The 23,031-nt window shown below is 42.0% G+C and overlaps 1 protein-coding gene and 1 non-coding gene across 3 annotated transcripts in view; both read right to left on the minus strand.

Annotated features, from left to right (window-relative positions):
- The window catches only part of DYNC1I1 (dynein cytoplasmic 1 intermediate chain 1), a 300,330-nt gene that overhangs the window by 83,341 nt on the left and 193,958 nt on the right, over positions 1-23,031 (minus strand). For both annotated transcript variants that reach the window (XM_087861060.1, XM_087861059.1), the window contains one exon: positions 17,758-17,883. In XM_087861060.1, coding sequence (XP_087717186.1) covers positions 17,758-17,883 — 126 coding nt within the window. The remainder of the gene's footprint in view (positions 1-17,757; positions 17,884-23,031) is intronic.
- LOC123789683 (small nucleolar RNA SNORA62/SNORA6 family) lies at positions 8,578-8,734 on the minus strand. The gene has a single exon (XR_006778857.2). It is a non-coding gene; the product is annotated as a small nucleolar RNA SNORA62/SNORA6 family (small nucleolar RNA).

Below are 23,031 nucleotides of genomic sequence, written 5' to 3' on the forward strand. Positions count from 1 at the left end.
ACTCACAAGGTGTAAATTCTCCTGAACAATTTTTCCTGCAGTTCTGGTAGGTCACTAATATTAGCACCTACTGTTTGCACATACAAACTTCCTGAGTTGGGTTTAATACAGCACACAGCTCTCACTAAAGAATGTGAATTTCTATGGGAAAATCTAGCTCAAAGGTAAACTCTACTATGTATTTTTTTCCTTATATTATTCCATACTCTGAACATGAGCCTTGAAATGTAAAGAAACTGGGCAAACTGATAGATATATAGATATATAGACAGATAGATATAGACATATAGATATATAGATATATATTCATATACATATGGAATTAATAATATTTACTATCAAGAGGCAGGACAAATAAACACAAAATAAAGTTGAATTTCTAAATACCTGGAGTCAGAAAATGCTGTAACTTGATGGTGATAATGTCTTTCCCATGGCAAATACAAGGTACTGTGGAAAGTTCCATCTGTGTCTATGTTGGTCAGCACAAATGCAGAGGTGAAGGACTTTGTCAAAAGGCAAAACAAAAAACCCCCCAAACCCCTACATCTTTTTAAGGCAATCAGACTCGGAAGGCAATAAGTATTTCATTTTCCTGTATAATTTGAATAGCTACCTCAGTTCTTTACACCCCCCCCCATTTCTAAAATGTAGACAAGAGCTCTAGCTACTTGTCTAAGTTGTCACACATCTGGAAGACTATTTTAAAACACATCCAAAATGTTTTGACTACATGATGCCAAGCATCTGGCAATACAAACTCCTCTAAGGTATTTTTCTTCTATAGGATTCAGTCGGTGTAGACAGTCATTGTGCCAGGTTTTGAACTGCATGTTTTATTTGCAGAACGACAAAAAATATATATATGCAAAGGTAAGGTTTTCCTTCTGCTTTTGATTTAGGTAGATTTAACTTAATGATGTTAACAGAGTTGCCATTGATTCTCGCATTACTTGAACTACTGTCTAGTTGTGCTCTCCCCCTGTCCCCAAAAGCCCTTCAGTGGCCTCTACTGGTCAGTTCCTCCCCAGGAACATTCTCTCCCAAACGGACAGCATTCACTCACTTGTCTAAATAGTAACTGACTTTATTGGTTTCATTCCACAGCGAGGATGAGGGAAAGCGAGGTTTCTCATTTTCCCTGTCTAATAGGAACCAGCCTTAGGAATACCTGTGGTTCACCAACCATCCCCAAACCATTTGCAGGATCTTGAGGTAGGAGGTAGGGATTCTTCATGTGAGGTCGCCTCCCTCCCAATGCAAGCTAGCTCAGCCTTCCAAAGGCTATGTCCCCAGGCTAACCTAACCATCCCTATATCATCACTCCGCTTTCAATGTTTCACACTAACTCTTAAGTCAGATGACACCACAGTAGGGGGGGGGTATTCTGGGTAAAATATGCACTAAATATTTCAGTTTTATAGCTTGCACTCTACTGCAGATCATTCACTCTTGCTCTTGACCTAAGAGAAAAGGGATAAATTCCTCATAGGCCATATTCATCACTGTAGCCTTGGAACCTAAGCAGGGAGCTAGGCACAATAAAGGTCTGTTAAATTGTTCTAGATAAAATGCAACTTGCTCCACTGTTGAAGTAAAGATCACTACATTTCAAACTTGAAATAAACTTAGCCAGTCGGGTTTGAGCCTAAGCAGTGTTCACAATTTAGATCGTCATCAAGAGCAGATCATGGGGTGGGTCTGCCAGAACTCTATTAGCATTGGGGTGCTACTGGTCAACTTTAAAGACCAAAGACCTATGTATTATGAACTTTGGAGACAGTGGAGTACCAGCTTGCCTTATTTAGGCTTCTTCCTTGACACAAAGAATATTCTCTTTGGGGAGAGAATCACTCTGTCTCCTTCTTCATGGAATATGCCATGACTGGCTTGTTTTGGAAGTTACCAGGCCGTTCAGAGCTCTGGAACATGATCTGCGACAATGGCTTGGCAGCAGTGGAAGGCAGTGTGTGGCTGTAAAGCTTGCTCTGGAAGTGAACGAGGGCAAGCCCTTCCTGTCTGATGGGGCAGTAGCAGAGGGAAAGGCAGTGGGGCTTGGATGCTGGGGTCCCAGCAAGCTGCCTGTAGCATCACAGCTAGTCCCTGAAACCTTGGTCCTGAACATACTTGTGACCTCCTCTGGGAGGGCCCGGGAAACGCGTGGGGGAATGTGAAGAGCCCAGAAATCTTAAATTGCAGACGAGGTGAGAACTACAGACTTACGGTTTACACTGTTAACAAGACCTCATTAAACCAGTCCGGTGTGGCCCAGGAAAACCAGAATTTGGGAGATAGATGGATTGATACATAGATAGCAAGAGAGAAAATGAATCTGATAACATCAAGCGATATAATATTTTGCTACTTTAGAGTATATCTCATAGCATATGGTATTGCTATTTCCCTTTTAAATATATTCTAAGTCAAGTATTTGAAACAGTTTTATAATCCTCTGAGCGGAAAATACATCTAAGAAACTTGTAGAAAAATCTCCTAAAGGATTCATAGTTCCAAGGTGGAGAATGTATTTTAACTCAGAATTCCTCGAGAAAACCCACCTTCTCTGCAGGTTTTACAAATCAAAGCAATTGGTGGCTAATATTTCTAACCTGTACTCAGTTTTCTGTCGATGAAAAATCAGAATGAGGGATTATTACTTTTACAGAGGATGTTTAGACATCCCAGTGACATGATCACCATATAAAATATAATTCGAATGATCTCAGTTTAAACACTGACTTTGACAGTTAGTAAAATCATTTAATTTTCTACTATGGAAACTATTTTAATCATTTTAACCACTTTTAGATTATATCAATTCTTTGAGATGAAGTACGACGGAGAATCAAAATAATCTTTGGAAATTGAGCTCTATTGCAAAAATGATTCCCGTTCTTCGGCGGGGATATTAATGGATAACCTTTCGAGGGCCTCTTCCTTGTAGTTCTCTTCTTCTTCTGCCTTTCCCGTCTCACACAGCCGAAAGAAAACCTAGCTCATGAACACAGACTTACTTAATGGTCCCCTTCCCTCTGCGTTCCCCCGTCCTCTTTCATTCACATTCCCAACTTTGCATCTCTCTTCTCATTTTCCTTTTTTCTTTCCGGGGAATGACCACCTCAAAGGATTAATTCAGAACAGGCAGCAGAAAATGGTAACAAGAGTGGGCAAATCAGGATGTGGATTTAAAATCAAGAGGTATTTTAAAGGAGGAGAGTTACTCAAATTAAACATATGTTAAGAATATGGGTTTGTTGTTCATGGCATACCTGCTGCCTGCGATCGACCCTCCTCAGATCAGCCTTCAAGGGCAGAGCATTCCCTAGTGGAATAATAAATAGAGCGGCTCGAGTGAACGTGGAGCTGGGCAGCCCGGCGAGCTTCCTTTCCTCTCGGGCTGACGTCACCGTTGGAACACAGGTGGTAACTGAACTAGCTGAACTACCGAAATGCGCTGTGGCCCCTCGGGCTCAGAGCCAGAGAGAGAGAACAGAACTCAGGCTCCAAGCAATCAGGCTTCGGGCACATAAAAATTCTACTACTCGGTCTTGGCATTTATACCGAACTTGGTTTTAACTGATACGGCCTGTTTCCCAAGACGTCATCTTTCTTACCTTACACGTGAACTAGGTAGCCAAAATCCATCGGTCTTTTGAGAAACGGGCTGCACAGATCCTTGGAGTGCTTCTCTTTGGGCTGACCTGCCATCAGCCTGAGAATATGGCGACTTGTCCTCTGAAGGTGAAAACCAAGAGCCATGCCCTATTTCTACGCTCCCATTCTTCCCAGTGTATCAGCTGGAGCAGTTCTCAGCTGTCCCAGGATGATGTGCCCAAATAGTACTGTAGGTACCAGTCACACTTATGCTCAGTCAAGGGTTTCCGCAGGAATGATGCAGGAGAGCAATGTGCTTGCTCATATATATCCTTCCGTGCTTCACAGGAGTTCGGAGGTTGAGAGCAGGAATTAATATATTTCTGACTTGAATGCACTGTACTGACAGACAAGATTCAACAGTCTTGGATCTCCAGGGATAAGCATCCACGAAATAGACATTAAAAAATCCAGAAGGTTTTGAGGGACATATTTTTAATTTGGTTTTGAAATAATACAGGCCTGAGAAACTCAAGACCCCTCTTTCCCATTTGTTTTGATATTATTCCTAAGGACACAAGAACGACCTATCTAGCTGTGAAAGTACCACAGAATAATAAAGGATAACTGGTTTCCCTTTACGTTGACTGAAAAGTGGTACTTTCTAACTAAATGAATAGTGTTGGGGAACAAGTGATTCTGAGTCCCTCCAGCATTTCAGAAATGTCCATTTATGAAGTATAATGTACAAACAAAACCTTTTTAATTCTTCGTTAAAGCAATCAGGTCCCTGACATTTGATGACCAGTTCCGGTTATCACATAACCTTGGTGCAAATATATTTTCATATTTCGGTAACAATGTCCCAGATCAGCAGAGAACCTAATACATGAAAATTCCTATTTATACAAAAAATAGTATGGAGGCTATGATCATTTGCTTCTCAAAAAAACTCATTTAGTTATCAAGGTCTCCTCTAGTGAGCCATATCTGATTAAGAACTGGCCTTGTTTCTCCATGTTGTCTGAATTTGGGATGTTTTATGGAACTTGGCTCGAATGTCCCTCTTACAAAGGGGAGAGCATACAGTACTCTTCTAAAGGCAGGAGGTTAGCTTGTCTCAGCAGCTTTAATATATAGACGGGAAAATCCAGCAAAATCCACTTCCAAAATGTAGCAAGTTCTCACAATTTGAGCAAACACATTAAAGAAGATACCACGAAACAGGTAAACAGCATGATCAGAAGTGTGGCTTGGGAGGTGGGGGAGGGCAGAACAGGGAGAGCACAGGTAGAACTTTTCTTCTACTGAACACCTTCCCCCAAAGTGAAGTCTTTTCATCAATTTTAGTGGCAACAGGTTGACAGCATGTTGTTGCGCCTTTAATGGAATGATGTCAAAGAAAGCCAGGTGAGGACAAAGATGGTGAGACACATGAGGAAGGTGGGGGGGGGGGCAGATAGGACTGCATCCAGGTGCTCATTCTCACTCCCATAGCAACCCAAAGCCAGCTGCCTTGTTCGAGAACTGTTCCCCTGGACATTTCGGGGTGACTACCTCTGTCTGTGATGCATAATCCTTTTGGATGAAATGCCGTTCTGCTGCAGGCACACTGGGAAACTTGCAGCACTGGCCGGAGATGGGATGGTCTGCTCTGGGACAGGAGCATGAGCAAAGTTCAAGCAAGGCAAGATGATGAATTGACAGGGGAAGATGGAAAGGAGAATTCAAGAGAATTCAGGCATTGAATAGGTGGTTGACCCAGAAAACCATGAAGTTTCCTTCAAAGCCTTAGTTTCTACAAGTCTATATGTTAATAGGTCTAATGGAAGGAGTATGAACTCGTACGTGAGAAACAATTTATACACAAAAAACAAAAGGGAAAGCAAAAAATCTCTTTCTACTCCCCTTAGAGTAGGACATGGCTAAACTATCTTAAAAGGGTCCTTTGACTTAGCTGGGGATACATTTCCATTTAAAAATGATTAGAAGATGAAACAGAAATATAATCTCTGGTTACAAAAATTAAATGGGTATGGATGCAGAACTGTGGATGAGTAGTTAAGATTGGCCAATGCAGTGTCTCTGCTGCGCAAAGGAAAGTCTATTAAATTTATGATGGAGATCTCCATGAATCCGCACAAAGTCCGTCCACAGGGTCTGCCCTCTCCGACATTTTTCTGTGTGTGCGTGTGTGTGTGTGGGCGTGCACGTGTGCGTGCAACTTTGCTACTAACGGAGTACATTTGTTTTGACTGTGGGGCTCTTTCCAGACATTAAAAGCCACGATTCTAGTTTTTATACTTAGAAAATGCTCAAAATGTGTTTCTTTCTAGGGGGACTAAATATTGTGCCACCTTTGAGGGTCAAGCCCTTTGAAGCCCATCAACTGTTGCTTGAAACCTTCTGATTCTATTTTTGTAGAATGTTTGTCTCATATTTTCTGAAAGGCTTTGAGCTCTTGCATGAACATTCTTCTCGTGGCAATTTTCGCACAGCTGAATGCTTTCATTCGTGCGGCAGGTAGCACACATGATAATATACGTCATTACATTAACAGTGTTCCCATACAGAAGTTCTTTTCCAGGACTCGTTTGCTGGCTGCCCCGTTGTGGAATCAGAGGGTGGGATACTTTTGATTTTAAACACGAGCAAAGGGACAGCGGGAGCCAGGCTTTTAGAGATGGAGGCTTTCGGGGCCCGAAGGGAACTGCTCGCCTCTCGTGCAGGACAATGCAGTGTGTGACATCACTGTCCACACAGAGCCCTCACCAAGGTTGAAAACCACACAGAAGGCAAAATAATTTACTAAAATGTAGACCAAGGGCACTCTCTTTAAGAACCAGTACGCGCAGGGGGAAAGCAGAAGGAGCTGAAGGGAAAACTCTTGGGTAAGCCGCTTATCTGCGGTCCTTAGCAAGGTGAGCAGATCCGGGCAGCACTCAGTGCGACATTGTGGCCTCTCTCTGTTTCATACCCCGGAATTATTTTTCCATGCTGTCTCTGTAATGCAACCTCTTTACATAGTTTACCTCAGGAAATGACAATTGGCTGTCGAATCCCATACAAATTGATTGGATATGACAGCTCAAAGGAATAAATATTCTGCAGAGAAGAAAGTTTTTACTTATACTCTTGTATTTTCAATCCTTTTTTACCCCTTCTTGCTTAATCTTATTATTTCAATTAGATCATTTAAAAATCAACACATCACATACCAACCTCCCCTAAGAGCAATCATAAGATTTGATGATTTTTCTGATACACAGGCTAGGGTTTCAAATTTGCATTATTTTATCTACTGAATTAACTATGAATTCTAAACCAAACTAATGCTGCCATGTGTTTTTAAACATCTCTAATCTAAACCATCTGGAGAGGCATGGTTTTGCAAAGGCATCCTTTTCAGGACACTCTGTGGACTTTGTCACTGCCTGAGGTTTTGGCAAACCATCAACGTTACTATAATTCTCTTTTATGAAATATAGCTTTTGACTAGGATTTTAGAGTCTTGGGTGTGTGTGTGTGTGTATACAAGTGTGGGCACTTGTGTACAATTTTTGCTCCTGTCCCTTTCTTTTTTCAGAAGATCATGGTTATAATAAACGTATTTTATTTTTTTTAAACTTATTTTAAAGTAATAAAGGTTTTTTCTTGTATATAAAGAACACATTTAATTTCACCTACTCAACATACTGACAGACCAAATTATTAAGAAGCGAAGTACTTTTGAATAACCCACCTTACTGGACATAGGTGCTGGAAATACTTTTTAAACAAGTCATTAGGAGAAAACATGTCAGCTTTAGAGAGCACAACAAAAAAGTGTAGATATGAAATGGTTACAGCAACAATGGTTTGTGGTATGTGAGGAATGAGCTCAATACATTTATGCAGAGATCACAATTGAAAATTGGCTAAGCTAAATCTTTTGCTTAAGAAAAGCAACACCCTGTTTAATTTTTTGGCTAATAATGAACATAGCATTTTAAAATTATAAATCAAATATAAGCATGGTAAAAGCAAAGAGTAGACTACTTGTTACAACAAAGGTTAAAAAACTTCCCCCAGAAGTAAGCATGATGATTCTACTTCCACAAATTCTCTTCAATAATAATGCCTTTAAGGAATTTCGAGAATTAGTCACAGAAATGGAGAGGATAGATTTCTGCAGAGAGCCGCTAATATGAAATGAATTAAAATTATAATAATGTGACTATTGGGGCCTAAGAACATCTCTGCAATTTATTAATAACACGGTATGTTCAAACAACCTCTTTAATCCAACAATATTAGACAACTTAAAGACATACATAAATCAAAAGGTTTTGGTCAAGTTTGTGGGGGGGGGGTCTATTTTTAAGAAATGGGTGGCCTGAAGCCCAGAAGTGGGTCTGTGCTTAGAATATAAAGATGTCAAGGCAATGCACAAGCACCTCTCTCAGAGGTGGTACAGCCCAGAACACTCTCAGTGACTGCTAACGGCCTGGGGCGCTACTACAGCTCACCTTCCCACCCTTCACGGTTTCCTTTCCTGGAATGGGTCCTCCATAGCCACAACTCTGAGGGAGAGGGTTGCCCTTCTGAGACTCTTTTCCTTCCCTCCTTCCTTCCTCCCTCCCTTCCTTTCTTCCTTTCCTCCTTCCTCCCTCCCTCCCTTTCTTTCTTTTCTTCTTTCTCTTTCTTTTTTTTTTTTTTTAGAATTCCTGGTATTCTTTTAAACCTGCTTCTGCCTATATTAAAATGTTGTATTATAAAGGAAAAGCACAATCTGATATTCCAGAAAATGGAAGCTCCATATAGGGTGGCCCTGGATAGATGTCTTGAGGAGGGACAGCTCTCACCAAGCATGCTAATCTGGTCTTGGATGAAAGGAAAACATGTCTCAACCCCATCTTCCTCACTCTTGCTCCAGGGTCCACAGAGTGGGTACAGTTCACTTATTGCTATAGACTGAATTGTAGCCCCCACATTTTTTTTTTAACTTATAGCAAGAATTACTATCAAACTCCACTCATTGGACCAGAGACCCTTGTGGTGTTAGCAAAAGACATGCCCCCCTCACATAGCACACTTACCTACGCTTGTGAGTTCATCAGCTGGCCAGCAGCCTCAACTCCAAGCTCTAACAATGTGCGGATCCCCCACAAATTTATATATTGCAGCCCTACCCCTCAGTATGTTTTTATGTAGAGATGGGGACTTTGGCATATTACCAGCTTTAGATATGGTCATGAGGGTGGACCCTCATGATGCTATTAGACACCAGAAGAGCTTGCTCTCTTTCTCCCTCTCTCTGCCAGGTGAGGACATTATCAAGAAGGCAGGTGTTTATAAACCAGGAAGAGGGTCCTTACCAGAAACCAAAATGGCTGACACCTTGATCTCAGACCTACCAGTCTCCAGAATGGTGGGAAAGTTATTTTCGGTTGTTTAAGCCACCCAGTCTATGGCACTTTTTTTTTTTTTAATGGCAGCCCCAATAGACTGATACACCTATATAATCTCTTTTATTCTGACAACAATCCTAGGAGGGCAGTAGAAACCCACTCCCTAAGAATACCCACTCCCCTGACACTGAGGCTTCCCTGACCTCAGTGAATGGCTGGGTGGCAGAGTGGTGAGGATGAGGATAGGGACAGGCTATAAAACTTGCTTATATTGCCACCTGGCTTTCTTTGCATAGCATCAGTAATTCCTGGGGCAATTCCTGGATGAAGCACAACTGGAGAGAGCCCAGTTCAGACAGCTTTAGTACAGCGCATGGGAAAGGAAGGAAGGGCACTTAGGGAACGGAATAAAATCCTCAGTGTTGGGGTCCTGTGACTTCAGTAATATGTGCACTTGAATGGGGCAGAGCAAATGCTGGGAAGTCTCCGGGTTTGTAATAATATTAAACTTAAGCTTGATCACTTGCAATATGAGACGAGAAGACAAAGAGAACAATTAAAAATGATTTGTTCTAAGGTGTATTCTCACGGTACCCTCCACATCAACTAGCTCCCCCGGTCACTCGTAGGGTGTACAGTCTCCTCCACTGCTATTTTCAGATAATGAACTGTCTGTGATGCAGCCTGTCTGCTATAGTCCTGCTGATAATTCTAATTTCTCTAGATGAATTCCAATGATCAATTCTGCCTCTGCTACTTTTCAGGGGAGAAGATTCCAGAAAGAGGCCAGATAAAGAACGAGAGCTGGCAAGGCATTTTCTCTGCTCCCAGCTTCCTGGGCCAAAAGAGAAAAAGAAGCTCCTGCTTCTTTTGACTTAGTAAGAATCAGTGTCTAGCTCAAGCCTCAATCATTGGACCAGTCATACTCAATCGGCATAAAAGAAGCATTTCCGAATGTCCATATTTCATTGCAGCATGTACACGTAAACTCCCTTATGCCTTTTCCTTAAGGCACAAAAGAGCTGCTGTGCTGCTGTTCCTCTTGTCCAATCTATACATTCTGTATCTTTTATGTAAGAGCTTAATTTTACATTTACATCACATATATTCTTTGGTTTTCCACAACTGTCTCCTTCGAAGAGTGGATCGCAAGCTACACGACAGTGGTTGAGGTGTCCTCTTCTGGGTGTCTCCAGCCTGCAGTACATTCATCATTGCAAGGAAAACTGGGTTTTACTTACATTCATCAGCATGTTCTTTGTCCATGAACTTCGTTCTCTAATTACTAAGCACCTATCATATGCTTCGATTTTGGGCCACCCCAGGTACTCCCTTTGAATATGTAGCCCTAGTTGTCAAAGAACTTTCTAATCCTTCATTCTGTTAACCTTTAAAGTAAAAGCTGCCAGTGACCTTTACCAGCAAAGTATGGGTTTTTTCAGGACTAAAAGAGAATTGCAATCCAAGACAGACAAGCTGCAGCCAAACCATAGGCAAGTCAGGGCGGGGAGGAGAGGCATGCTTTTTAAGGGGAAAAGGGGTAAGTTAGAAGGCTGTTATCGACTCAGGTCCACTGGAGTAACCTGGGAGTTCCAAGTACGGTGGTTTTTTCATTGGCTGAGCTGTTGCCTGGGGGGGAATGAGGAAAGTTCTTCTTCCTCCGGCTGAGGAAGTAGAGCAGTATCCATGTGCAAGGTCAAGCCCCTCTCTTCCTGTTGGGTCTGCAACCGACTAGGGGCAGTGGGGTGTGAGAGCTCCCCCTGCCAGAACCTCCTGACTCCATTGTAGTGAGGTTTCCCGTTATTAATTTTCACAATCCTCCTCTTTTTGACTTCTACTGAATAACCGCTCCTTGCTACATTCAACAGAAAAACATAGAAAATGCCTTTCTTCTCTTTTCTTTTTTTTCTTTTCTTCTCTCTCTCTCTCTCTTTTTTTAATCAGTCAGGCCATCTGAAAGTTACCCTTCCTTTAAGAAAATGAAAATTCCTAAGTCAAATTCTCACACTTCTCTGGTCATAATACTCCTTGGAAAATGCATTTAAATTAATTTATATTTTCGTGTCCCTAGCTATTTTGTTGATTAGGATTATGGACCACAATCTGGGCTGTGTGTGGGGGGAGAAACAAAAATTGATGGGAGAAGAAATCAAGTTCATTGCAATAAACCGACTAGTTCCACTGAGATGGCAGGAAGTCTCTTTTCCATAACAAGACAACAAAGCCTCAGCTACTCCCCCAGGTGACTCAGTAGTCTGTGGGCAGCTAGAAGCCACGCTCTGAGTCCTGACTTTCCATCCCCCTCCTAACCACCAGCCCACATTCCCTCCTGAGTTACCATCGTTCTTCATGGGGGTCAGTGGGAGCTTTGCCCAGAACCAAACCAACTCCTGGTGAAAGCCAGGAGTTGCAAACTCATCGGTACCCTTTATAGAATCTTAATGAGAAGAGAAACCACCCATAGGAAGAAAGTTAACTGAGGATTTTAAACACCGGTACAATGAAGTTAGTATCACTCCACATTCTGCTTTCCTTCTGAAATAAGGAGGGTTTTAGGTCCTTGTCAGTTTCAGGGCATTGTCAAATAATCTTTAAAAGAGAATGCTAAGAACAAAGAAACCAAATCAGGAAAAAATAAAAGCAAAAATAAAAACCTCTGACCAAGCCAAGCCTCTAAATATAGCTTTTCCACTTACCTCAGTGCAGATAATTCTAAGATCTATATTTCTGATTCTATTCATTCCATTTGAAAGAGAAAGACCACACCAGGGTAAGCACTGCAGGGTGGTCACAATGCATAATCTAATGACAGTGTGCGGCGGCCACTACGGAAGATGGCAGGAGCCGTGCCAGACTGTGCGGTGGGGCTGACGGGCTGATTTCTATGCACAGGCCACTGATATTTTCCAAGTATGGACAGCTCTTACAGAAATGAAAATAAAAAATGCAGGACCAGAGCCCACACTAAGAATTCAGTTTAGCAAAGACATGAAACTGCCCAGGGAAGTAAAAGGTATTTGGCCTTGCTATTCTTAACAGGGAGAGACGAGCCTTCCCACCACAATCTTTTTATGATGAGGCTAAAAGCCTGTCAGTCTTTGCAGAAGAACACTGAACTGGGGTCTGTGTCTTGTGCATTTGCTTTCTAGTGCCTGGCATGATGTTTTTCTGAGCCATCGGACTGGTTTGCAATGATGTTTTTCTCAAGAATATCAACAATCCAGAAAGATCAGCAAGAAATGGATAGCTAATGCAGTATTCTGAAAGGGTCCCAGTACAAGCATCCTAAGGCACCCATGGTTTTTCCTTATCCACACTCTTTCCTATGAAGCAAACCGTAATTTCAAAATTATCAGAACATCACACGAGACTATGGAAGCACATTCATACTACCTGATTTCAGCGAGATAGTGTCTAGAAGGGAGAGGTTGTAGTAAATAAACTTGACCAAAGATCAAAGGACAGAGAAGAAAATGGATACTTCTGTGAGTAGGGGTTTTGGTTTTATCTCAGGTATTGACTGTAATTCGGTGGGCTCTCCAAATTCCCCTTTAGGTTTAAAAGATGGTAAGGAGAGCCAGTTCTAGGACTGTCTAACCAACCTCATACACTGGCAGCTGCCAAAAATACACCTGGAAGGGACTGCATAGCCTTTGGTCTCAAGCCCCACATCGCCCCATCACAGTGGAATGTGGCCTGGCCAATGGCACAATGTCACCGGTAGAAGGGGCCTTGGTTCCAGGACTGGTTCTACTGCCCACGAGCCCCGAACACTTCAAGTACAACAAAGAGAATAATATCTTTGCGGCTTCTCTGTTGTGAGGATCAATGAGACCATGAAGGCGGAAGTGCTAGGAAAATGTAAAATACAGACCAATGGAGTTACCACGGTAATTATTCGGGTTCAGGGCACGGTAACCAAACTGCTCTTATTATCCCCAGCGGCCAACCACTAACTCATCTGTGACTTCCCTGGCTGCCCAAGTAACCCCGGGTTTGGTCTCCCACTAGCTCAGCCATACTCGGTATTTAGAGCACTTAGGTTTTCTTTTGGGAGCCATGGATATGATCTGGCTTTTATCCTAAATTCATAGATATCCACTATAGCAAGGTGTATCCCTATCCCAAAAGAAATGGTACCCTCCAATTCACATTCTTCTCGTGTCATGTCCAACGTGGTCTTGAGCTCTTTCCTTCTGATCATTCCCCACGGAGGCGAGTGCATGTGCAAACTAAGGAGGCGAGCCCGTGTCTGGGGGTGGGGGTGGGGAAGTGGGAAGGGGCAGGGGAGTTGGTTAGGAAATTTCCCAGTTTGAGTCAGGTAGGAGATCAGCATCAGAGAAATAAAGGCAAGAAACAGCACCCTAGTTTGGGCCAAAGAGGAAAAGGGGACGTGTGGGGTAAGGAAGAAAAGTCCCACACTTTAAAATAAAGAGGCTGACGAGTTTTGTCAGCTTATCATCCCCTTTCTTCATCTCTCCTCTATATCTTGGTGGTTTCAACTATTACTGCATATTTAAATGACCTGGGCACTTTTACTTTAAAAAAAAAAAAAGATGTGTTTATTTGCTTGAGAGAGAGAGAGAGAGAGAGAGAGAGTGCGTGCGTGTGGGGGCAGAGGGTCAGAGAGAGAGAGAGAGAGTCAAGCAGACTCTGCGCTGAGTGCGGAGTCTGACAGGGGGTTCGATCTCATGACACTGAGATCATGCCTGAGCCAAAACCAAGGCGCTCAACCGACTGTACCACCGCAACCTGGGAGATTTTAAAAATGCTCAGGCTGGACCCCAGACCAGTGAAATTAGAATCTCTGCCCACAGAATGCAGGTGTCAATAGTTCTTCAAGCCATCTAGGTGGCTGCCACGATCAGCGAAGACGGAGAACACAGCTGTGCTCCATTTCTTCTCTAGTCACCGTCCCCTGGGCCGCACACCTAGAGTGTTACCTGGCTGAATCGTCTGCTAATGCCGTATGACGCAACAGGCGCACTTTGGAGTAAAAAAGAGCTGACTTCAGACTTGGCTTTGCTATTCACTGACACCTGCCCTAGTTTCATGACGTCTCGGAAGCTGCAGCTTCTCGCCTGGGGGGTAACAGGGGTTATGACAATGAACGTAAAGAGTAGATCCTAATATACGTTAGTATCTTTTCTTTTCCATAAATTTAATGCCACAGACACATTCTCCACGTCCTCAAATTACTATTTTTTTCTCACCTCTTAGGAAAGCTCCCATTCACTTAAAGTCTAATACTTTCAGAGTTGATCTTTCTAGGTCTATTTGCTTACTAGCCAAAAGTAATCAGGAGTTAGACTTCAGGAGTTATTACAGATACCGGTTTCCTGGATTGCTCTGAGGTGAAATTCAGGTACGGTGGTTAATTTTATGTGTCAACTTGGCTAGGCTATGCTACCTGGGCTTTTGGTCAAATACAAGCCTAAATGTGGGTGTGAAGGTATTTTTTAAATGTCATTTACATTGAAACCAGGAGACTTTGAGTAAAGTAGATTATGCTCCATAATGTGGGTGGGGCTCATCCAATCAGTTTGCCTTAGAGCAAAGACCAGTTTCCTGAAGAAGTATCAATTCTAGATCTCTGTCTCTGTGTCTGTCTCTGTCTGTCTATCTATCTTTCTCCTATTGATTCTGTTTCTCTGGAGAAGTTTGACTAATACACCAAGGATCCTCAGAAGGGCTTTGTAATGACTTCTGCTATGCCCATTTCTTCCTTTTCCTCCTCTCAGGAGAGGGATCAAAGCTCTTTTTCTTTCACCTTTCTGAAGCTGGTGATACATTCTATCCCCTACACTTAGGTCAATTTAAGAGAAATAATTAAATAACAGAAATGAAGTACTGTAGTGGTATTCAGCATTTAGGTTTTCCTAAGATTTTATAAATGTGGCTTTCACGGAGTATGAAGGGTCATTTATATGAACTATTTACCATTTCTATCTGAGTAGCACAACCATGATTCTCAGTGTCTTTAAATGTGTGTGGTTAAGTTCTGCAGCTTTTCTTTGATGCCCAGAATATCAGAGTCTTCACATGTTTTGCACATGTTATTTAATCAAACCCAAAGTTTAAAAGTATTAGAATCCTCACTACCCTATGATCCAGCCATTGCAATACTGGGTATTTACCCCAAAGATACAGACATAGTGAAGAGAAGGGCCATATGCAACCCAATGTTCATAGCAGCCTTGTCCACAATAGCCAAAGCGTGGAAGGAACCGAGATGCCCTTCAACAGGTGACTGGATTAAGAAGTTGTGGTCCATATATACAATGGAATATTACTCAGCTATCAGAAAGAATGAGTTCTCAACATTTGCTGCAACATGGACGGCACTGGAGGAGATAATGCTAAGTGAAATAAGTCAAGCAGAGAAAGAAAATTATCATATGATTTCTCTCATCTATGGAACATAAGAACTAGGATGATTGGTAGGGGAAGAAAGGGATAAAGAAGGGGGGGTAATCAGAAGGGGGAATGAAACATGAGACACTATGGACTCTGGGAAACAAACTGAGGGCTTCAGAGGGGAGGGGGGTGGGGGAATGGGATAGGCTGGTGATGGGTAGTAAGGAGGGCACGTATTGCATGGTGCACTGGGTGTTATACGCAACTAATGAATCATCAAACTTTACATAAAAAACCAGGGATGTACTGTATGGTGACTAACATATATAATAAAAAAATATTATTATAAAAAAATAAAATAAAGTTGTGTGATGAAAATAAAAAAAAAAAAAGAATCCTCACTTTTCTCCCAGTGAGAATGCGAGGCCGAGTTTAGAACCCCCACCTGCTTCTGGTCACCAGAAGTGAAGGTAATAGTAGGGACTTGAGGGATGCGGAGATACTTTAGTCAGCGTCTTTTGGGTGGATACTGAGTGTACTTCTGACTTGACTTTCTTTCTTCCTTCCTTCCTTCCTTCTTTCCTTTCTTCCTTCTTCCCTTTCTCCCTTCCCCCTCCCTCCCTCCCTCCTTCCTTCCCTCCTTCTCTCCCTCCCTCCTTCCCTCTTTCTCTCCTTCTCTCTCTCTCTTTCTTGAAATCAGGAGATAGTTTTCTCCTAAAATACATATACTGGATCATTTAAGGGAGAAACTAATTATGAAATTAAATGTGTTGGTGAAATTTTCAGTAAATGATCCCAAAGCTACCAGGACAGGAAAGAGAAGATGCTCCTTTCAATCAATACTGGTATTAACCATTGTGTGACAATATAGGTAATTTTAAAATTCCAGTAAATTCCAAAGACCTTGGAAGTCTGCTTCTTCATTCAGCATCATTAGGCGCCTATTGACCTGTTTACTATGCAATGCTGTGAATATTAAGCATTTTACCAAATTGTTATGGTCACAGGCTACTGATAGTTAATATAATTTAGAAAATTAATTGTGATAAACACATGCATTGACCAAAACAATAAAATGTTAACCTCTTCTAATTTTATAAATCAAGATGTGCTTTTTGTAATATCGAAATAGTTTAGGTGGCCCTGTTTTTCAAAAATGTGCTTCTGCTTATCCCACAACGCTTTTAGTATTTTCCTGGTAATTTGGCAAACCTCTTAAAGCTGAACAAAATGAGGATTTTGTGCTTCTCTGTTTACAGAAAGAGCATATCAAACTGACAAATTTGATAATCTTAAAAAAAAAAGAAAGAAAAAACTCTTATTTCAAAGGTTCAAAAAATAAAGGTTATTTACTATGCAGACCTAGATTTCTTGTTGTTTTTAAGATAGTAAATTAGAAAAACATGGCCAGAGTTAGAGGTTACTCAATCAGGTTGAAGCTGGGACTTTTCTTCCAGCAGCTGCTGTTCCCCGAATTATATCTGATAATGTCCTAAAGTCTAAACATATTTTAGTTCAAAATGATACTCGGCTCTTAGATATAAAATGTCACTAGGCTTCCAAATATCAACAGGTCTAGCCACCCTCTTCAGCCAATGCATGTGTATTCGGAGTAATCTGCCACTCCACCTCTGAATCGTAATGTTTGAGGAACTGAAACTTTGAGCTGGAATGTTTGTTTTGCATTTTCCTATGCATAATCACAGGATAGGGACATTAATAAAGGGGTTGGTGTATTGGCCACTGCTGAGGCCTATTATTTAGGCACAGCCATGGCAACAGAGCAAAGCTGAATGTGTACAAGTGTAAAATGCATTTCAGCCTGTATTATGTTGGATAGAAAAGAAGACAAATGTGTCAAGAGACACGTGGAGTAAAATACCCAAAACTGTTTAAAATGATCTTCACACTTGCAAACTGAAAACAGCATCTATATTTCTCAACAATTCAGAAAAGATTCATGATAAGTATTCGCCTACACCAGCTACAAAAGCAAGATGGCACCCGTAAACTTGGCAATGTTCCACTGAACTCCATCTCAGAGAGAGGAGGAAGCTGGAAACGGTAGTGCTCTGAGGATGTCCACGTGGGTGGGCGAGCATATGTTGCTGCGAAGCAGAGGAAGTGGTACACCAGGATTTCTTCACAAGTGCGAGGTCTTTATAAACTCATCCTCGGGGAGGCTGCTTTAAATAGAAAATGACACACAGCCCCCCACTGGGCTTTCTAACCGTTTGGAGAGAGTTGCCACTTTCCCCAAACATTAGGTTACTGTGGGGGAATTTTCCAAAATCGTCAACAATTCCATTTTTAACCTCGGCTCTTCCTCTCCACGCAAGACAGAGAGATGCAGGCAGCATGAACTATATTTGGTCTAGTAGGAGACCTAAGTTATTTTTACTCTGTTGACTCCTACCTGACAGTGGAAGACGTACTCTGGTGTGGTTTTCTTAAACTTCATGTTCCAAACCAAGGCCACGCCATCTGGTTCATGGGGAGCGTCCTCGTTGTTGTTGTAGGAAGCGACCATCAGCTCAGGGTACTGGATGGAAGAGGTCACAAGGATGAATTATGTCAAGTTGCTGACACAAAGAAAACGTCCTTATTCCTACAGACAGATGCTCTATGACATCATTTAAATGGTACTTTCTTTTGAAGTTGTGGCATCCTTAATACCAACTACAGCTTCAACCTATGCAATCTGGTTTCTGCTTCCAATGTTCCACTGGGCTTGCCAGCGTCCCCAGTAACTACCATAAGCGCACATTACTGGACCTCTCTGCATTATCTGACGTTTGGCCTTACTCTCTTCTTTTCTCCTATACTGGCTTCCATTATACCTGTCTCTCCTGATTCTCTTCCTGACCATTCTTTTCAGTCCCTATATTCTGGGGTGGGGGGGTGGGGGTGGTGGTGGGCTGTATTCTGACCCTTTTTTTGGTCTCTGTCCATACATTCTCCCTGGGTGATCTCATCCACTCCAATGGCTTTAAAACGCTTTAATATGCTGACAATGTCCAAATCTATATCTCTAGGCTTGATGTCTCTCTCAGCTGCAGACCTTTTGCATACTGGAGATTTCTCTGAGCGGTCCATAGACACAACAGCTCAATGCGTTAAAAAATGAGCTTCTGGGGCGCCTGGGTGGCACAGCGGTTAAGTGTCTGCCTTCAGCTCAGGGCGTGATCCCGGCGTTCTGGGATCGAGTCCCACATCAGGCTCCTCCGTTGTGAGCCTGCTTCTTCCTCTCCCACTCCCCCTGCTTGTGTTCCCTCTCTCGCTGGCTGTCTCTCTCTCTGTCAAATAAATAAATAAAATCTTTAAAAAATAAAAATAAAAAATAAAAAAATAAAAATAAAAAATGAGCTTCTAATGAATCATCGAACTTTACATCAGAAACCAGGGATGTACTGTATGGTGACTAACATATACAATAAAAAAACATTAAAATAAAAAAAATTTAAAAAAATAAAATGGAAAAAAAATGAGCTTCTTGCCTTCTATAAAAACCTCTTGCTCTTCTAATGTTCCCTTTTTGGGGTGCCTTTCACTAACATTCACCTACCTGCCCAACCCAGACACTCCACATTCATTTTTACTCCTTTCTCTTTCTTATCCCCATGTAAGGTGTTATACTCCTGCCTCAATACCTTTCAAATGCATATTTCTTTCCATCCTTATGGTGAGGGTATCCTGAAGTAATTTCTCTTCTGAAGTAAGGCAAGAGCTTCCTGAATGGCTTCCTGCTGCCAGGCTTGCCAGGCCCACCCCTCCCCTACTCCACTCTCTATCCTTCATCAATGTGACTTTACAAAACACGTATTTGGCTACGTCACTCCTCTGCTCAAAATACTTTAACAGCTCGTCCTTATTTTCAAGATCAAACCCAGGTCACATAGGGTCCTTCATGATCTGTCATTGTCTAGCTCCTCTGCTTAATCTCTTCCCAGCCGCCCTCCCTCCTCTTCCCCCACACCCTGAGCCCAGCCTCAGGAGCTAGTTCTGAGGCTCGTAGGGACAGCCTCTGTGCCCAGGAGTTTGATACTCACTCTTATTGCAATGCCTCTTCTGTGTTGTTTCTAACAGTAACTCATGCATCAAATCCTCCACATAATCCCAACACCCCTCCTTCCCTCTCATAGGCTCCCTTAGCATTACGTGTGTTCCTCCATTAAAACCCTTGTCAAATTGTGCTACGGCTTTTGTTTCCCACCTATGTCTCTTACTGGTCTGTAAGCTCGCTCTGAGCATAGAGACTTACTTTTATTAACTTCTAAATCTAGTGTCTTATAACTCCTAGCACACAATCAACTGCGTCAAAATCTGTTGAAGTACAAATGGTCTTTTTTATTTTAGTGACTCTGCACTCAGTAGAAAGACCTTAGATTTAATCCTTTGTTGTCAAATAATGCCAACAATTAAAGGCGTAAGTGCAAGAACCACAACCAGTAAAATAATAAGGACTCTAAAGTGAATAGAAAGACCTACTTACCCTGTGTGAACTCTGTGCTGGGTGTGTAATTAAACAAACTGGGGAGGAATCTTGTGAGGGGTATTTATGAGTTAGAATGCATTTCATGAAAATGCCATTCCTACCTGGCATTCCCATAAGGCAGCCCTGTTAAAAACACCACCAGGATTATAGCAGATCATATCACTCTTTGTTCATAGATGACTTAATTTTTCCCTTCCTTTTCACTATGCTATATACATATTTAACAGAAGATGGCCCTTATAAATTGAAACATCAACTTTTTTTCTATAAAAAATGATTAAACCTGAGTTCTGTAGGTGGCTTTATCCATTTATTCTGCAGTCTCAACTTAAGAAAGCTGCGGGGAATTACAACTTGCTGGTTGATGCAGAGGAAGTATAATCCTACAACAAGACACATGTATGCGGCCACCAGGGGAAGTAACCATTCTTTTTTTTTTTTTTTAAAGATTTTATTTATTTATTTGACAGAGATAGAGACAGCCAGCGAGAGAGGGAACACAAGCAGGGGGAGTGGGAGAGGAAGAAGCAGGCTCATAGCGGAGGAGCCTGATGTGGGGCTCGATCCCATAACGCCGGGATCACGCCCTGAGCCGAAGGCAGACGCTTAACAACTGCGCCACCCAGGCGCCCCAAGTAATCATTCTTTATTAGAAAACACTCCTCACTGGCTGAATCAAAAGCCCATTAGGAAAGGCCTTTGATTCAAAGCCCATTCAAAGAAACTAATATCCAGATAAACACAGAAGTCTCCAGACTGTCCATCTAAAGTTTATGTCACATGTGAAAGGCAACTCTATAAACATCAACACCATGACCATAGTGGCCAATGAGCAGCCAGATGTGTCCGGAATAATATCCCACAGCTTCACATCTGGGTCTCATCGTTGGCTCCCACTTGTAGCTTTTCTTTTTTCCATTAAAAAAATAGTTGAAATTATTTGGCTTTAAAACCCCTTTTGAAAATAGGGAGAGTTTTAGTAAAATACCAGGGAAATGCCTTTGGTGTAATTTCTGTAACTGGCATCATAAATCCTGAAGATACTGATTTAACTCCTATCTCACGCAAGTTTTTCTGACTTCGAAGTCTCCCCTTCTATGTCTTTTTCTACTGTGTGTTTGAATGTGACTAGTCATATTTCCTTACTCTCAAGTGAAAAGTAAATCTCTGAACAATTATTTAAATCTTGAATATTAAAATTGTGACTTTTAAAGGGAATGTGAACAGTTATGAAGTTTATAATTACTCATCAGGTTGGATTATCCAACTTTTAACCTCAGAGAATTGTACCTGAAAATCACCAGATCTGCTCTCAAGCTGTTTGTTCTTACAGAGAAATAAAATCGGATGTCCATCAGAGAGGAAGGAACCAATATGATTTTATTCCCTGTTATGTGCCTGACACTGAGCGGGGTGCTACATTAACTCATTTGGTCCTTGCAATCCTCTAAAGTAGAAGTGGTTTTCCCATTTCTACAGACAAAGAAGCCAAGGGTCTCAGGGTGAGTAACTTGTTCTGCGTTATGTTGCTAATAAACAAAGAAGTGAGAGCATTACTTGAAGTCTGTTTGACTTCAAAGGTCATGACCTTTCCAGTCCACTGTGGCACGTGTCCAGTGCCTCCGATGCATATGTAAGGCATTGTGCCAGGTGAAATGTGGGACAAGAATGTCAACAATAATGTGCTTTGCTCTCTAGGAACTCACCCTTAAGCAGAGGCAGGTAAGGCCCGGGTATGAATAACTATAATGCAAACATAAAGGCAGGACATGATATGTGCTAAGGTGGAAATGTAAACAAGGTTCCTTAGAAGTACAGAGAAGAAAAGAAGCACCTTAGCTGGGGTGGGATGTGGCAGGAAAAGAAACTGGAAAGGACTTCTAAGAAGAAATGAGACATGCTTTGGGCCTTGTCAGGCAGTAGGTTATTAGGAGAGAAGAGAGTGGAGAATATGGACAAGGGTACAAATAGGAGTGCTGGAGACTTCTCTTGGTTATCTGGCTGGTTCACAGTGATTCTCCCATCTTTGGAGATTACCTCAATACACAGGTATCTAACTTCCCAGGGACAATTAGTTCACTGTGGGGTTGATACGTGACCTGAAGCAAATCACATTCTCCGAACTGGCTATTGTCCATTGTGAACTGAGACAGTCTGTGGGCTGGCAAATGAGTCCAGTTATGACAGCATCCTACTGGTGAGGTCCCTCAAGCAGCCCAGATGTGGGACTCTTCCTGAGTCCCCGTTCTTCATCTTTTCCGTGGCTCCCCTAAGTGCACTAGCGCCTCTACGATACATCCCCTTTTTTGCTCACGCTAGCCAGAGGGAAAGTTTTCTTAACTAATGCAGTGTAGGGCATGTTCAGGGGATGTCAGCTGGTAGCATTTGGCCGGGAGGCAGGTTATATGAAGCTGTAAACAAGAAGAAAGGGCTGGAAATGCCTCTGGGGACAGTAGGAGTTCCATTCAGCAACTATTAATGCTACTGCTACTACTGCTTTCACCATGATGTCATATTTACTGGGCACTTTCTGTGTACGAGACGCTTTTTAAGTCCTACTGCCAAACACATTAACTCATATAATACAATAAGCATGTGAGCTAGGTATTATTATCATCATTTTATGAATGACGAAGCTGAAGAAAAGAGAAGCCAGGCAACTTGCCCAAGGTGACAGTGAGAGTTTATAAGTAATCTTTACAAATATTACTCTGGTCAAAATACTTATGATGACTCAACAGTATAGAGATTGGAGGTAGAAAGACCAATTATGAAGCCATCTCCTCATATAAGCAAGAAGTAGAGGGCGTGGCATAAAGTCAGGGTCAAATCCACATTAGTGGACTTGAATTGGTGTCCGCGGGAGTCTTCTTACTACTGGAAATTAGATCAGATTTGGAAACTAAATGAACTATCAACGATGACTTAGCTCTGTACCTTGGGTGACTGCAAGGTTGGAGGATGCAGTTTCCATGTGAGAGGAGTCTAGACGGTCGGTAAGGTCATGAGTGCGGTTTTGTGCAGGTCTGGGAAAGCTGTCATGTGCTATGTGGATAGTATTATTGACTCACTCTGTTAAACAATGTCAATGAATGACAAAGCTGACATAATACCCGAGTGCCTCAGTTTCTCCCAGGGAACAGCATTTGGTGGATATTTGGCAAATATTGCAAAGTTAGTGTTCTTACTTGAGAA

Source organism: Ursus americanus, chromosome 3, assembly GCF_024610735.1.
Source record: "Ursus americanus isolate L20-20 chromosome 3, mUrsAme1.1.p, whole genome shotgun sequence".
Lineage (NCBI taxonomy): Eukaryota > Metazoa > Chordata > Mammalia > Carnivora > Ursidae > Ursus > Ursus americanus.